This window comes from Colobus angolensis, unplaced genomic scaffold (genome assembly GCF_000951035.1).
Source record: "Colobus angolensis palliatus isolate OR3802 unplaced genomic scaffold, Cang.pa_1.0 Scaffold19, whole genome shotgun sequence".
Classification (NCBI taxonomy): domain Eukaryota; kingdom Metazoa; phylum Chordata; class Mammalia; order Primates; family Cercopithecidae; genus Colobus; species Colobus angolensis.
The window spans coordinates 6,405,363-6,421,186 of NW_012115043.1; the positions used below are offsets into that span (position 1 = coordinate 6,405,363).

General features: G+C 45.6%; 2 protein-coding genes across 2 annotated transcripts in view; one reads left to right on the forward strand and one right to left on the reverse strand.

Annotated features, from left to right (window-relative positions):
• SPG21 (spastic paraplegia 21 (autosomal recessive, Mast syndrome)) overlaps positions 1 to 2,665 on the forward strand; it is a 27,773-nt gene extending 25,108 nt beyond the window's left edge. The window contains exons 9-10 of the mRNA XM_011940401.1: positions 294 to 434; positions 1,950 to 2,665. Coding sequence (XP_011795791.1) covers positions 294 to 434; positions 1,950 to 2,066 — 258 coding nt within the window. The 3' untranslated portion in view covers positions 2,067 to 2,665. The remainder of the gene's footprint in view (positions 1 to 293; positions 435 to 1,949) is intronic.
• A 4,293-nt stretch (positions 2,666 to 6,958) lies between these two features.
• The window catches only part of ANKDD1A (ankyrin repeat and death domain containing 1A), a 43,955-nt gene continuing 35,089 nt past the window's right edge, over positions 6,959 to 15,824 (reverse strand). Inside the window, exons 13-16 of the mRNA XM_011940402.1 lie at positions 14,266 to 14,470; positions 11,905 to 12,036; positions 8,399 to 8,612; positions 6,959 to 8,336 (exon numbers count right to left, since the gene is read on the reverse strand). Coding sequence (XP_011795792.1) covers positions 8,527 to 8,612; positions 11,905 to 12,036; positions 14,266 to 14,470 — 423 coding nt within the window. The 3' untranslated portion in view covers positions 6,959 to 8,336; positions 8,399 to 8,526. The remainder of the gene's footprint in view (positions 8,337 to 8,398; positions 8,613 to 11,904; positions 12,037 to 14,265; positions 14,471 to 15,824) is intronic.

Below are 15,824 nucleotides of genomic sequence, written 5' to 3' on the forward strand. Positions count from 1 at the left end.
CAAAAAAAAAAAAAAAAAAGAGCTTCCCCCCACCAAAAGAATGCAGGAGATGCTCTGCAGCAAAATCTGTAGCTATTGTCTTAGGTTGGACTTAGAAGTCACCAGGGATCAGCAGTGGAGGTAGTTCAGGCTGCTAGGGGTTCAGAATTGTCTCTTCATGTGAAAGGAATACTTAGGGTAGCATTTCCATAATGTGAAAAGAACATATTAAAACACCATTTGATTACAGCTTTGTGTATGTGTGTGTTTGTTTTACCTTTCCTATGGTGCTGAAGCTTTGTGTTTTTTTAAAGGTGTTTGATCAGAGTGCACTTTCAACTGAAGCTAAAGAAGAAATGTACAAGCTGTATCCTAATGCCCGAAGAGCTCACCTGAAAACAGGAGGCAATTTCCCATACCTGTGCAGAAGTGCAGAGGTGAATCTTTATGTACAGGTAAGGCCTAGCTTGAAACCCAGAGCACTCTGAGCCCAACATATGTTTGCAACATAAAGCCTTTTTTTTAATGGACTAGTAAGGGAATCAGGGAACTACAGAATTCCTTGTAGGAATGAGGCATTGACTTGATAAAAGTGGTTTACATTTATAATTTGTAGGAGAATGTGAACAGGTGTATTAGAAATCCCTTTTCTAAGGACAGCAGGCCTGCATTCACACACTGAGGTTACCATTGGTATGATGTGACCTTGCCCTCTGGACATAGTGAATTCCGTCAGAGCAAGACACCCGACCTAAATGGGGTCAATCTGAGTCCTGTGAAGTGACTTCTTGATCTAATTTTAATGCACTAAAAGAAAACCCTGCCAAGCACAGTGGCTCATGCCTGTAATCTCAGCACTTTGGGAGGCTGAGGTGGGCAGATGACAAGGTCAGGAGTTCAAGACCAGACTGGCTAATATAGTGAAACCCTGTCTCTACTAAAAATACAAAAAAATTAGCTGGACATGGTGGCGTGCACCTGTAGTCCCAGCTACTTAGGAGGCTGAGGCAGAAGAATCTCTTGAACCCTGGAGGCAGAGGTTATAGTGAGCTGCGATGACGCCATTGCATTCCAGCCCGGGCGACAGAGCAAGACTCCATCTCAAAAAAAAAAAGAAAAGAAAGCCCTAACAAACACCATCCCTTCATACTCTAACTAAATGGATAATAGAATAGCAGTGAAGGGTGAGTGCCCTGGCAATTTGGCAAGAAGAATCAAGAGCCTTAAAAAACCAGTCATATTCCTTGATCCTGTCATCCCCTTATAGAAGACAGGATCCTAAAGACAGGACCCTAAACAGGAAAACTTGATGCCCGGAGATATTCATCATAGCAGCACTAGTCACAGTAGCAGAAGATTGGAAGGACCTAACTCAGCAGAAGAAGGGAAGGGTAAACATCTCATGAGCATGCACCGTCTAAGATGTCTCAGGAGACTCTGCAGGGACTCAGACTGCTCAGGGAGCGAGGAACAAAGATCCCAAATGTGGTTTCAAAACATTCTTTGACTTTTCTCTATTTAGTATGTATTAGTCTGTAAAGTTTAGAAGACATTTGTCTACTACGGTGATGTTTTCCTACCGAACTTTTTATAGAGGGCAGCATACATGTTACTCTGTAATGCAGCCATTGAAAATAATGATTCTGGCAGGGTACGGTGGCTCACACCTGTAATCCCATCTCTTTGGGAGGCCGAGACAGATGGATCACCTGAGGTCAGGAGTTCGAAACCAGCCTGGCCAACATGGTGAAACCCTATCTCTACTAAAAATACAAAAATTAGCTGCGCGTGGTGGCAGGCACCTGTAATCCCAGCTGCTCAGGAGGCTGAGGCAGGAGAATTGGGTGAACCCGGGTGGCAGAGGTTGGAGTGAGCAAGATAGCACCACTGCACTCCAGCCTGGGCGACAAGAGTGACACTCCAGCTCAAAAAATAAAATAAAATAAAATCACGATTCTGCATTTCAACAGATACATTTGCTACAATTCCATGGAACCAAATACGCGGCCATTGACCCATCAATGGTCAGTGCCGAGGAGCTTGAGGTACAGAAAGGCAGCCTCGGCATCAACCAGGAGGAGCAGTAGTGTGTGTCTCGCTGTCAATGATGAGTTGACCCGGTGTGTTCTCGTATAGTCAGTGGCATCAGCGCCCGCCAGCCGGCCTTTTCCTTCAGGTTCGTCAGACTCACCGGTTCTCACTGTGTCTGGGAAGTAGGACTGATGGTCATCTTCGTGACAGGCAGCAGCTCCACTAAGCCTGAGCAACTGTTCCCTCTTCGGTTTTCTTAGCTTTTGAATTTGAAGAAGTACTTTCAAAGACTCCCATTTTAAGAACCGTGCAAATTTTGCTACCAAAAGTCTTCACCACTGTGTTCTTAAGTGAATGTTAATTTCTGAGGTTTGGGACTTTGTGGTGTTTTTTCCTTCTTTTCTTTTCCATTCTTCTTTCTTTCTTTTTACGTTGTTTGCTGTAAATGCTGCACATCCAGATTGCATATCAGGACATTGGTTATTTTATGCTTTCTTGGATATAACCATGATCAGAGTGCCATGGCCACTACCCCACTGTTTGCTCTCCTGCAAATCAACTGCTTTTAATTTACACTTTAGCAAATTGTTTTGAGTGTTAGCTACTGCCTTTCTAGATATTACAGTCATTTGGAATAAAAATGCAGTTTCACTGAGTCGCTGTTGTGATTATTGTTGCCGCCCAACTGGGCTACACAGGCCTAGGACTTTCTGAGAAGTAGGTCATGGTTGCCAATTCTGTGTGACTTTGGGTAAGTTACTTAATCTCCCAGAAGTACAGTTTGCACATCATAAAATAACCCTAAGCTATCGTTTATTGATCTGCTGCTGTGTGCCAGGTACTTTTCTTATCTTCATTCTTTCCCCTGAGTGGAAATGTTTAAATCCACATAAAGTAGAGAAAATGGCATAATAAATGATGTCCCCATCACCCAGCTTCAAAAATTATCAACTCTCAGTCTTGCTCATCTCTTTTTTTTTTTTTTTTTGAGACAGAGTTTCGCTCTTGTTGCCTAGGCTGGAGTGCAATGGCATGATCTCAGCTCACTGCAACCTCTGCCTCCTGAGTTCAAGCAATTCTCCTGCCTCAGCCTCCCGAGTAGCTGGGATTACAGGCATGTACCACCATGCCCGGCTAATTTTGTATTTTCAGTAGAGTTGGGGTTTCTCCATGTTGGTCAGGCTGGTCTCGAACTCCCGACCTCAGGTGATCTGCCCACCGCAGCCTCCCAAAGTGCTGGAATTACAGGCGTGAGCCACTGTGCCCAGCCTTGTTCATCTTTTAACCTACCCGCATTTCTTCCACACATGCTCCTATCACCAAATTATGTTAAAGCCATTTCTGGTGCTGTATCATTTCATCTGTAAGTATTTCAATGTGTACCTTTAAAATACAGCCTTAATACCATTATCACACTTAAAAATTTACCAATAATTCCTTCACTGGATTGTCTAATAATCCAGTGAATGTTCTCACTCACAATTATTCCATAAATTTTTTTTAGGTGACTTGTTCTAATCGGGTTTCATATAAAGTCCACACTTTGTATTTGATTGAAGTGTCTCTTAGATTCCTTTTGAACTGGAAGCTCCTCCTCCCTCTATTTTTTTCTTGCCATATATTCAGTGAAGAAGGAGGTTCATTTGCCCTGTAGTTACCCCACAGTCCGGATTTTCCAGCTGCAGCCTCATGGTGTCCTTCCACTTGTTTCTCTGTCCCTGGTATTTCCTGTAAACTGGTAGTTACATCGAGAGGCTTGATCGTCAAGCTCAATCTTTTTAGCAAGAACACTGCACAGGTGGGGCTGTGTGTTTCTCTTGCCTCATCTCAAGAGGCACATCACATCTGGTTGTGTCTAAGTTGTTATGATTGCTGGGTGTGTTCAGGCATCATCAGCCTGATCCAGTCCTGAGAAAGTCTCCTGCTGGCTTAGCTGCCACTGCTGACCATTGCACAGATGCTTCATTCCATTAGGGGTTGCAGAACAGTAATAATACTAATTTTTATTTTTCCTTCTGCATTTATTAACTGGAAATTACCAATTTAAAAAAACCAAAAACTTGCCCTCATCAACTGCTTGGTTTCGCTGAGGTACAATTTAGACAGAAAAATAAGCATCAGCGCTTCTTTCCCTTTATGTGCCAGGTTTTGGAATATTGGGTTGGCCATACCCTCTTAGACTTCATCCCCAGTACAGCCCTGATTATCCTGACTTTACAGGTGAGGACCTGGAGACTGGGAGAGGTCAAGAGACTTGCTCAGGGTCAGGCAGTAAGGGGTGGAGCTGGGATGCCAACTTGAGTCTGACCATCCCTAAAACCAGTGATCTTTCCACAAAGGGGCCACAGTGTCTTCTCTATCTGTGGCTTGACAACAGTCGTGAGTTATGGAAACACTTGGTAAACCATAAGGGCGAAGCTTGACATTTTAACTAGTAGCATCTGAGGCTACTACAGCCGTCTGACAGCTTTACTCCTCAACTCTGCACCCTGATGACTGCAAGTTGTCATTGCCAGCCCTGATCAATTTTGGGTACTGGTCTTGAATGCGTACTCAGGCCTATCAGGCCAGCCTTTGACAGGCATCCCAGGATTCGACAGACTACCAGGCAAAAGCTGGTAGTCTAGCCCTATTAGGTCCTGGCATCACTGTTCCTTGGAATCCCCAGTTAGAAATGCAGCCATCTTGGACCCTCTACCCCCACTCACTCCTCCACCCCCATGTCTCAGGCTGAAGCGGATGTGGAGATGAAATTTGGGGTGCAAGATGTTTATTAAGGATCAACATCTGTGGCCTGGTGTGGCTCACACCTGTAATCCCAGCACTTTAGGAGACCAAGGAGGGTGGATCACCTGAGGTCGGGAGTTCAAGACCAGCCAGGCCAACATAGAAAAACCCAGTCTCTACTAAAAATACAAAAAAAATTGCCAGACCTGGCGGCATGTGCCTGTAACCCCAGTTACTCGGGAGGCTGAAGCAGGAGAATCACTTGAACCAGAGAGGCGGAGGTTACAGTGAGCTGAGATAGTGCCACTGCACTCTAGCCTAAGCAATAGAGTGAGACTTAATCTTCAAAACAAAACAAAAAAACATCTGTGAAAGGAAGATGGATTGGGCAGACAGCAAAATTGAACTGTGATGCAGGCCTGATCAAGTACCCACCAACTCGGTAGGGCACACAGGAGCTTGAAGTGCCCACTGGAATATTTTCATGGAGGACTAAAATGGCTGGGTCTCTACGCTCAGTTCCCAGAGGCAGCTGCCCTGGGGAAGGTAGGGCGTTCGGTGGGGCAGCTCTCTGCAGCTGAGGCAGACCCTGAAGGATTGACAGCTGGAGGACGTCTGCCCGGTGCACTCCCGCAGCTGGATGGAAAGGCCTTCCTGGAAGAAGGGGGTCCAGGCAGTGCATTTCCACATCTACTACACCCACATCCCCTGACTCTCAGAGATCTAGCAACTTGCCTCCAGACTTGAGCATTCCTCACTACAGGCCAGGCTTTGGCATCTCTTGCCCAGACTACTGCAGTCCTTGTTGGCTCCACCAGCCATATCCTCCCACCCCCACCCAGCTTCTGTGTGGTCCACACGCAGGTCTGATCTTGTCACTTGCCAGTGCATGAACACTAAGGACCTCTGTTGTGGAAATCAGACCACAGTTTCAGAAACTCTGAAGTAGGGCTGTAACCATTTACTGAAGCTCTGCACACAGGAAGAGATGAGGGGAGCAACCTCCACTAAGAGCCAGGGACTCCACCTCAGTTCTTAACCTGTGCATTTTATGGGTTCATTTTGATACATGATGTGATCCAGGGCCTGCACCCACTTCTAGAAGTTACCTTGGGATCCACAGGAGAAAGGCTTCGCACTTTAAGTATATAAACCTGCTTACTACATGTGAATAGTTTTAAGTACAGTATTTATCTTGAAAAGGGGCCAGGCGCAGTGGCTCACGCCTATAATCCCAGTGCTTCGGAAGGCCGAGGTGGGCAGATCACGAGGTCAGGAGATCGAGACCATCCTGGCTAACAAGGTGAAACCTCATCTCTACTAAAAATACAAAAAAAATTAGCTGGGCATGGTGGCCCGTGCCTATAATCCCAGCTACTTGGTGGCAGGCTGAGGCAGGAGAATCACTTGAACCCGGGAATCGGAGCTTGCAGTGAGCCAAGATTGCGCCACTGCACTCCAGCCTGGTGACAGAGCGAGACTCCGTCTCAAAAAAAAAAAAAGAGAGAAAAGGGGGGGAGTAACTGTAAGTAAATATACATTGGAAAAGTGACTTAAATATACATTTTAGAAACAAGGAGAGTCACAATTAGCAAGGTAAAGTAGACTCTGAAAGGACAAGCAGATGTGCGTTTCCAAAGGCAGAGTCTATTCTGCTCAGTTTCTGCTTTATGAGACATCTAATTTTTGGTGATGGGGTGGGGAACAATTTCCAACGCATCTGCACCCCTCTCCCTCCCACCCCTCAGGTCACAGCTCCCCCTCCTTCCACGCATCCTGTGCTGCAGCCACGCCCCACCCCGAGGGGGGTTCCTCTCCACACCTGTGGGCCATTGCTCAGGCTGTGCTGTTGGCTTGGACTGCCCTTTCCCCACTTCTGTCTCCTCTGTGAGCTTCTTCATCCCCTTCCTTTCGTCCTTCCTCCAGGAAGAAGTCCCATGGTTGTTTGCACCCATCCATTACAGCGGGGACTGCACCCTATTTCAGTTATTGATGTGCAAGCCCTTCTCCCCCACTAGACCATAAGCTTGGGGAAAAGGAGGGAACTGTGGGCTCTCATCTCTGTACCCACTCCTGGCAGACCACCTGGCACAAAATCCACTCCGGAAGTATTCACTGGCAGTGGGTTGAGCCATTGTGCTTACATAGCACCAGTCTGTGACAGCTTGTGTGACCTGGAATTTCGACCTCTATTTCCTGAAGAAAAGAAATGAGTACTGGATTTGAGAGATTTATTTCAACATTTCAATTTTATTGTATTTAAGAACTTTTTTGTCTCAGAAAAAAATTACAAAATTCATTGTATAAAATTCATCCAGAGAAATGATTTCAGTCCTATGTGGTACAAAATACCTTTCCCAAATGGAATAGATGATTTAATTTAAAGCCTCTATTTTCCTTTTATAACTTTTAGTTTTTTCACAGACTTTCTATTTTAGAACAGTTTTAGGTTTAGAGAAAAATTGAGCAGATAGCACAGAGAGCTCCCATGTACTCTTCACCACACACGGTTTCCCCAGTTATTAACATCTGGCATCAGTGTGCCACATTTGATACAACTGATGAACCCATATTGACACGTTACTATTAACTCAAATCCATAGCTCACATGAGAGCTCACGCTTTGTGCTGTACATGCTATGGGTTTTGACCAATGCCCAGTGTCATGTATCCACCATCACAGTGTCATACAGAACAGTTACACTGCCCTACCATCCCCGTGCCACCTCCTCATCCCTCCGTTCCTCTCACTGCCCCTGCAGCCCCTGGCAATCACTGATCATCTTTTTACTGTCTTTGTAGTTTTGCCTGTTCCAGAATGTCATATCCTTTCAGTTTTCAGTAAGTAACCCTCTCACACATTTCAAAAGGTAAAACAGTACAGAAAGGTACCGCTGAGAATTCTTTCTCCCACCCTGTCCCAGCCCCACTGTTCCCCATTAACCTATTACCCCAGGGAAACCACTTGATTAGTTTCTTAGCCTTTGTCTAGCTTTTATTTATGCAGATATGTTTTCTAATTTCCTTTCTTTCTTACACAATTAACAGCATACTATTAGTAGTATACTATATGCACTAATCTGTATCTTGTTTCTTTTTAAATTATAATTATTCTTTTAAAAAAATGCTTCACTGAGAGCAGGGAAGCCACCTTAGTTTTCCAAAAGTCACACAATACATGGTAGGACCAAGGAAATATCTGCTGAGAGAAATACTGTTTTGGGAGGTAGTTAATAATTTTACAATATGCAACAGAAGCAGACACACGAACAACTACAATGTGGATACAAGTTTTGTCAAATAATCAGGAGAAAAACGAATAAAAATCACAATGGCAAATGGCTGTCCAGATTTTCCAAGTCCAACTTCATAGTGCTATGAAGGAAAGTATGAATATGAGACTCTCAATAAACACTTGTGCATCCATGAAAATGGAATTATTTGGGTTTAAAGATCGAATTTTGGAAAACTGAAAATAATTTTTGTAATTTCAAGGTAAAATAATCTTTACTTTCAGAAAACACATTGTAACTGTGCTAAGCCATAGCATTTATTTATGTGAATAAGATAAAAACACAGAAATTATTCTACTCTTGTTACTTAAGGTGGAAGAGGAATAATTGTGAAATTATGTTTCAGTTTTGCAGCCTGGCCAACTTACTTAAGGTGGAAGAGGAATAATTGTGAAATTATGTTTCAATTTTCCAGCCTGGCCAACATGGCGAAACCCCATCTCTACTAAAAATACGAAAATTAGCTGGGTGTGATGGCACGCGCCTGTAATCCCAGCTACTCAGGAGACTGAGGCACAAGAATCGTTTCAGCCCAGGAGGCGGAGGTTGCGGTGAGCTGAGATCTCGCTGTTGTACTCCTGCCTGGGTGAGAGAGCGAGACTCTGTCTCAAAAAACAAAACAAAACAATTTTCACCCTTAAAGTGTAACTCAGAAAGATTTAGAGTAAGAGCATATATTTAGCTCACAAGATATATGTTAGGAAACAAAAGAATGCTGATTAAATATAACTTAGTGGTAGGTAAAGTTGTCTATTTTTTTCCCTATCATGTCTCATAAGGTAATAGATCACAAATACATTTTAGAATTTTTCTTAAGTTTCAAGAATCCAAAGATGGCCAGGCTCCATGGCTCACACCTGTAATCCCAGCACTTTGGAAGGCCAAGGCAGATGGGTCACCTGAGGTCAGGAGTTCAAGACCAACCTCACCAATGTGGTGAAATCCGTCTACTAAAAATACAAAAATTAGCCAGGCATGATGGCACGTGCCTGTAATCCTAGCTACTCCGGAGGCTGAGGCAGGAGAATTGCTTGAACCCAAGAGACGGAGATTGCAGTGAGCCAAGATCAAGCCACTGCACTCCAGTCCGGGCGATAGAGCGAGACTCCGCCTCAAAAAAAAATCGGCCGGGCGCGGTGGCTCAAGCCTGTAATCCCAGCACTTTGGGAGGCCGAGATGGGCGGATCACGAGGTCAGGAGATCGAGACCATCCTGGCTAACACGGTGAAACCCCGTCTCTACTAAAAATACAAAAACTAGCCGGGCGAGGTGGTGGGCGCCTGTAGTCCCAGCTACTCCGGAGGCTGAGGCAGGAGAATGGCGTAAACCCGGGAGGCGGAGCTTGCAGTGAGCTGAGATCCAGCCACTGCACTCCAGTCCGGGCGATAGAGCGAGACTCCGCCTCAAAAAAAAAAAAAAAAAAAATCACCTGCAAAAGATTAAGAGAGAAAAGGAAGCTTTTTCTCTAAAAGCATCTCTTGACAAATAGTGCAGATATCCTCTAAACCAATTTCCTTCTGTTTAATGTACCTGTATCTTGGTTTTTTTTTTTCCATTTAATTTATCCTGGAGCTCTTTCCATAACAACATCCTTTTACTGCTGAACAGAATTCCATTGTGTGGATGGAACATATTCTGTTTCACAGTCCCCTGTAGCCAGTCACTTGGTTTGTTTCCAGTCTTTTGCTTTTTCAAAGTAATAACCTTGTATGTCTGTCATTTTGTATGTACACAGGTTTATATGTAGGACACATTCCTAGGACGAGGATTGCTGGACCAATGGATAAAAGTATATTGTGGACGGATAATGCCACATTCCCTTTCAGAGACGGTGGCCCTGTGCACTCCATCAGGCATGTGTGACCGCCAAAGCCCCTGTCCGCTGTTTTATTCTATCTCCTTTCCAGTCTCAGGCTCAGTGCAGAACTTTGAGGTAAGTTTTTCTCAAATGTGGGCTCCTAAACTGGCCACAGCCAGCTCTGCCACATGAAAGAGAGCTCAGATGAGACAGAGACAGCCTCTGGGCAGGATTTCTATCCTGCGCAGATATATTTTCCACATTCTAGGAAACCGTGAAGCTTCCAGAGCCACATTTCCCCAGAAACACATCCCCCTGCTGGTGCAGCCGAGCCCCACAACAAGCTGTGCTTGCCTGGCACCTCAAAGCCAAGCACCATGGATGCCACTTGCCATGGGTGCCTACAATTTCAAATAATGAGAAATAAGAAATTTCAGCTTCTCAGTCCCTCTAGCCAACATTTCAGGTGCATGACAGCCTCAGGTGGCAAGCGGCTACTCTCCCGGACAGGGCAGAAGATGGAACGCCCCATCCCTGGGGAAGATCACGAGGTGAGGAGATCGAGACCATCCTGGCTAACACGGTGAAACCCCGTCTCTACTAAAAATACAAAAAAACTAGCCGGGCGTGGTGGCGGGTGCCTGTAGTCCCAGCTACTTGGGAGGCTGAGGCAGAAGAATGGCATGAACCTGGGAGGCGGGGGTTGCAGTGGGCCAAGATCGCACCACTGCACTCCAGCCTGGTGACAGAGTGAGACTGTCTCAAAAGAAAAAAAAAAAGAAGAGGAAGAAGAACAAAGTGTGCCAAGAACTCCAAGAGCTCCAAAGGACCATACCTGTGGGACAGGATTACCCACAAAACCTGAAACAGGCCCTTGGACCCATCCTCATGAAAAAGATCACTGTACAAACATTTGCCTGCTGGGCTCTGCATGACTGTGCATTTCAGTAGAATCAGCTGGAGGTCCATTAACAGTGATTTTTTTAAAAAGCCCTTAAATGATGGTCATCTTCTGTTCAGGTGGCTCCACACGCTGAGGTCCCACGTGCCTGAAGGTCTGGCCCCCCTGGTTACATGGCTGTGCACCTCCTGGGGGCACTTGGGGCTGCGTTTGCTTTCTTCCTGATGTTTTCTGTTAAAAACAAGAATCTTATTTCCTCTGTTGCCTAAGCTCTGCCTCACAGGACTGGTTTTATGTTTTAATTGCCTGCCAGAGTTTGTGTTAAAAGAAGATGCAACAACTATATTTAAGAACATTTTGGGGAAAGAAAGGTAGCGTCCCTAATCCCTCTACCCTGAAATGACTCTTAGCTTTTCCACCTGGCCTATAGCAGCTGTGGGGGGAGATCCTTTCCTTTTTTCCCTCAATAATATGCTAGAAATATTTGCCTCAGCAATATGCTAGAAATATGTCAGGATTGGTTTTCTTTGTTGCCTCATAACTAATGGAGCCTTCACAACTGTCAGTGACGGCCTAGTGCCCCATTCTGTGGTTGCCCCATCATGTACCACGTCAGTGGGTATCACAGCGTTTAAGGCTTTTCATCATGAGCTGATTTTGTTTTTAACGAGGGGTTAGCACTAGAACCTTCTATCCTGCTTGTCTGATGATTCCACAGAACACTCTGAATCCCAAATCAGGCTTTTGAAATTGGCATACTCAAATAAGTTGTGATGACCTCAGAAGGTTTATTTGACCTGATGTAACTGGTTCAACTCATATTAAGTCAGTTTTGGCTCCTATGTCTTAATGTTTGTGAAAAAGAAGTCTGAAGGTGGCTTATTCCAAAATGGAAAAAAAATATCAAGGTATAGAAGGCTGGTAAGCAAGAGATTCTGGACAGCATCACTGGCTCCGGGGCTGTGAAGGTCACAGGGTTCAGTTTGGGCCAACACCAGGGCCAGGAGGGACTGTAGTTTACCCAAGAGAAAAGGGGGCAGGGCTCGGGGTAGGAATCTGGAAGGCCCAGAGCCAGCATCACAGCATTCTTGTCTGAGCAGCCCTTGGAGGGCCCTGCTGCATTCCAGTGGGGCCACCCAGCTCCTGAGAAGAAGCCCAGCAGGGTACGCTCTTACCAGCCAGGTCCCTCCTGCCAATGGTCACAAGGCCCTCGAACAGTGCTTTGCTGGGGTTCTCACCAGCCGTGGACACGCCATGCAGCCAGATGAGCAGCATTCGGTGGCCGTGCTCCTGATAGCTTCTGGTGCCTGAGGACAGTGAGGGAGGAGAGAGGGAGAAGGAGCCAATGGGGCCACTTGACCAGAGCGCCTGTCTATGCCACCCTGCACCACCTCCTGAACATGCCCAGGTGGGAAAGAGGCCAAAAGCCTCCAAGGCCCTTCTCCATGCTCCAGCCAAGCTCAGCCTGGAGATGGGTAAGGGGAGTGGAGGAGCAGCCTCTCAGATGGGGGGGAAGGGTTTGTGTCTTGGTCTCTAGAACCTCCCCAGCCCCAGGCCTTTTCCTGAACACCCACTATACACTCTGTTGGTGTCACTCTGAATGGGGAAAGAATTGACATTCATTGTTGTGGTACCATGATGCACAAACTGTACACTTCACCTCTCTGGCTGCTCAAAATAATCTGTGTCTTGCATGACAGTGGTCCTAATTTACAGATGAGAATACAGCTTAGTCAGAGATGGAGCTGGCCATGCTCTTTGCCCTGCACTGGTGGTTCTCAGACTCAGCTGCTCCTTGGAAACACCTAGGGCCCATGTCACCCCCAGAGAGTCTCATGTACCTGGGTCTGGGTGCAGCCTAGGCATCTAATGGTTTTAAAGTTTCCTGGGTGGTTCCAACATACAACCATGTTTGGAAAATTATTGCCCACACGGCATGGGGTTAACATGCTATTTGGCTGGCTGTGATTCAGCTGGCTCTCCTGTGTTGGGGAAACAGATAGATGCTGCGCCATGTCCATCAGGTCCAGGTCACTCCATTTGCCCCTCTGACCTTCCGTGTCCCTCCTGGGGCCCTCAGCAGGCATGTCCTCACAGTGCTGCCCTTGGTGTGGTGGCACTTCCGCTTGACCCAGTGGTCTCAACACCATTTGTTAAATATCTCTGCCCCCACCACTGTAATGTACAAGTGCTTCTTTATCATATATGAAAGTTCTTATCTGCAGCAGCGTTTACTTTTGAACTCTGCTCTATTCCACTGATCAATTTGCATATTTTTGTGTCAGGAATCTCTCTTTTTTTTTTTTCTTTGGGAGACGGAGTCTCACTCTATCCCTCAGGCTGGAGTGTAGTGGTGTGATTTCGGCTCACTGCAAACTCTGCCTCCCAGGTTCAAGCGATTCTCACGCCTCAGCCTCTCGAGTAGCTGGGATTACAGGAGCCCACTACCATGCCCGGCTAATTTCTGTATTTTTAGTAGAGACGGGACTTCACCATTTTGGCCAGGCTGGTCTTGAACTCCTAACTTTAGGTGATCCCCCACCTAGGCCTTCCAAAGTGCTGGGATTACAGGCGCGAGCCACCATGCTTGATCCAGGTATCTCTTTATGTAATTTCAATTTGGCTTTATAAAAGGCTGAGTCTGCTTGGGTTAGATCCCCTTTATTGTTTTCCCCCAGAATGTTCACTTTTATATCCCTGTTTATTCTTTCAAATTGTAGAATACTTCAATCAAGTTTCAAAAATCTCCTAGTTTGATTAAAATTAGATCAAATTTTTAATCGAATTGGGGAAAAACTGATATCTGTATGATACTTTTTCTTGCCACAAATACAGAATGTCATTCCGTTTACACAAATCATCTTTTAGAGTTGAACCATTATTGTTTTACTCGTATGTGTCATCTGTATTTGTCTTTTAGGTTTTCCAGATGAAAGACACACACCATTGTAAATGGAGTCTCTTTTAAAAGATTATCTATGTATACTTTTTGCCCATTTAACAATGGTTCATAGGAGTTCTGTGGTGTTAGTATATTTTCTATATTTAGCCATTTCCTTGAGTTATTTAATTCTAAGATTTTTTTTTAGTTGATTCCTCTGGCTGTCCTATCTATATTAAATATTCCATCTGAAATTAATAAGTCTCTCTCTTCCTTTACAATATTTACACTCCTTATTTCTATTTCCTTTTCATACCTTAGTGCCAGGGCCCAAAATTTCCATATAGATGTTGAATAATAGTGACAACAGCAGGCCCTCTTCTTTTTACCAAGAATGGTTTAGTTTAGGTGTAAACAGTGGGTATCAGTTTGGGCTGATTGGTGAAGAATGTGAAATTCACAATCAGTGGAGAGGGAGAGGCAGAGTGTGCACCCTGTGCGGAGGCCTGGAGGAGGGACAGAGCACCAGGTGTGTTGGGACCAGGCTGTGGGTTGCACAGGCTCTTTCCCTAGAAGCACAGCAAACTGAACACATTTCAGGTGCCCCACCCCTCCACCCACTGGTTGCTTGGAGGGAGGAGAGGCAAGGTGCTACCTGTCCACTGTTGTTCGATGGCGTAGACATGCGCCTCTGTGAAATCCCAGGAATATGCCAGCTTCTTCCACTCACGGGGCTGCAGATGCCTGGAGGCCAGCCGCCACAGCACAGAACGGAGCTGCTGTGTTTCCTGCCGATGGTCCTGCTTAAAGGACAAGCTCTTCCCAGAGGGGTCACTGAGGTCCCTGTATGAAAGGTGGTCCTGGGGGGCAGATCCCAAAAGTGCAGAAGCTCTCCCTCATGATCCCAGACAGGGGCAATGCCAAGCCAAGGCCCCTATGACCCTCCTACCACCTCTGCTGGGGAGCCTGGGAGCTGGAGTCAGCAAGGGCCGGGGGCTTAACGTCCTCTCTTCTGGTTTCTCACTCCATGCCTTGCCTTGACCTCTGGAACCCAAGTTGCTGCCACTGTGCTTCCACCCGGAATTCCTCTGCTCACCTTCCTGCCCGTCAAACTCATTGTCAGAGTCAAAAGACCACCCATGTGCCACTTCCAGGGAGCCTTTCCAAATTCCTCCGGTCACCTGCCTCTTTCCTGTGTTCTTAGAGCATGGGTATCGGCAGAAGTACTCCGAAGCTTTGGCCAAAACCAGGCGGGGCAGGTGTCAGATTTGCAGAATCACAACAGGTAGTAAAGGGTAGGATTACAAAATCCTTTCTAGCAAAGCAGGCGATGAAATTAGAGGTTACAAAAGAATTCTATCATAGCATACATGAAGCCCACAGAAGCCTAAGGCCCTCTAAAGGGAATGGATGCAGAGTTCTGGTTGTTAAGTTCAGGGTGAAAAAAATCACCCTGGTGTCTGCAATTCCAAAGTTTACATCATGGTCAACAGTCTCTGGCAATCACTGTGAGGTGAAGCTTGGTTCTCACCTGGGGTATTAAAAACTGGTCCCCTGGGGCAGTGTTTTCAGCCCCATCTGCACACTGAGACCATCTGGGAACTTTAAGAACCACTGATGTGTGGCCCCCACCTCAGAGATTCTACCTGAATTGGCCTGGGGTCCAGGGGGGATTTGTGATTCTGACATGCAGCCACTGCCTTAGTGGTGAGGACCTGTAAAGCCTGAAGTGGCTTAGTACTCAGCACAGAGATGAATCAGTTAGTCCAAGCCACAGTATTCACATTTTGGGATTATATTTAGGAATAATCTGTTGTATGTAAAGGGGTCATGTTTAAGGGAATCTAGCATATCAGTGGGAGAACATCTTATGATTCCTACTGAAATTTATCTACCAATTGATTTTGAAACAGTGATTTTTATTTAAAAGGGATAAGAGTTTACTAAGTTTGTAAACCACACTGGAATGTTTAAGATATTTGAGATTCTTTGTAGTTTTAGTTAATGGTCTTATTAGGATAATTTAAGAATTTAAGAAGCATTTGAAGTGCTTAAAAAGAAAATCTGGCTGGGCACGGTGATTCAAGCCTGTAATCCCAGCACTTTGGGAGGCCGAGACGGGTGGATCACAAGGTCAAGAGATCGAGACCATCCTGGCTAACATGGTGAAACCCCGTCTCTACTAAAAAATACAAAAAACTAGCCAGGTGAGGT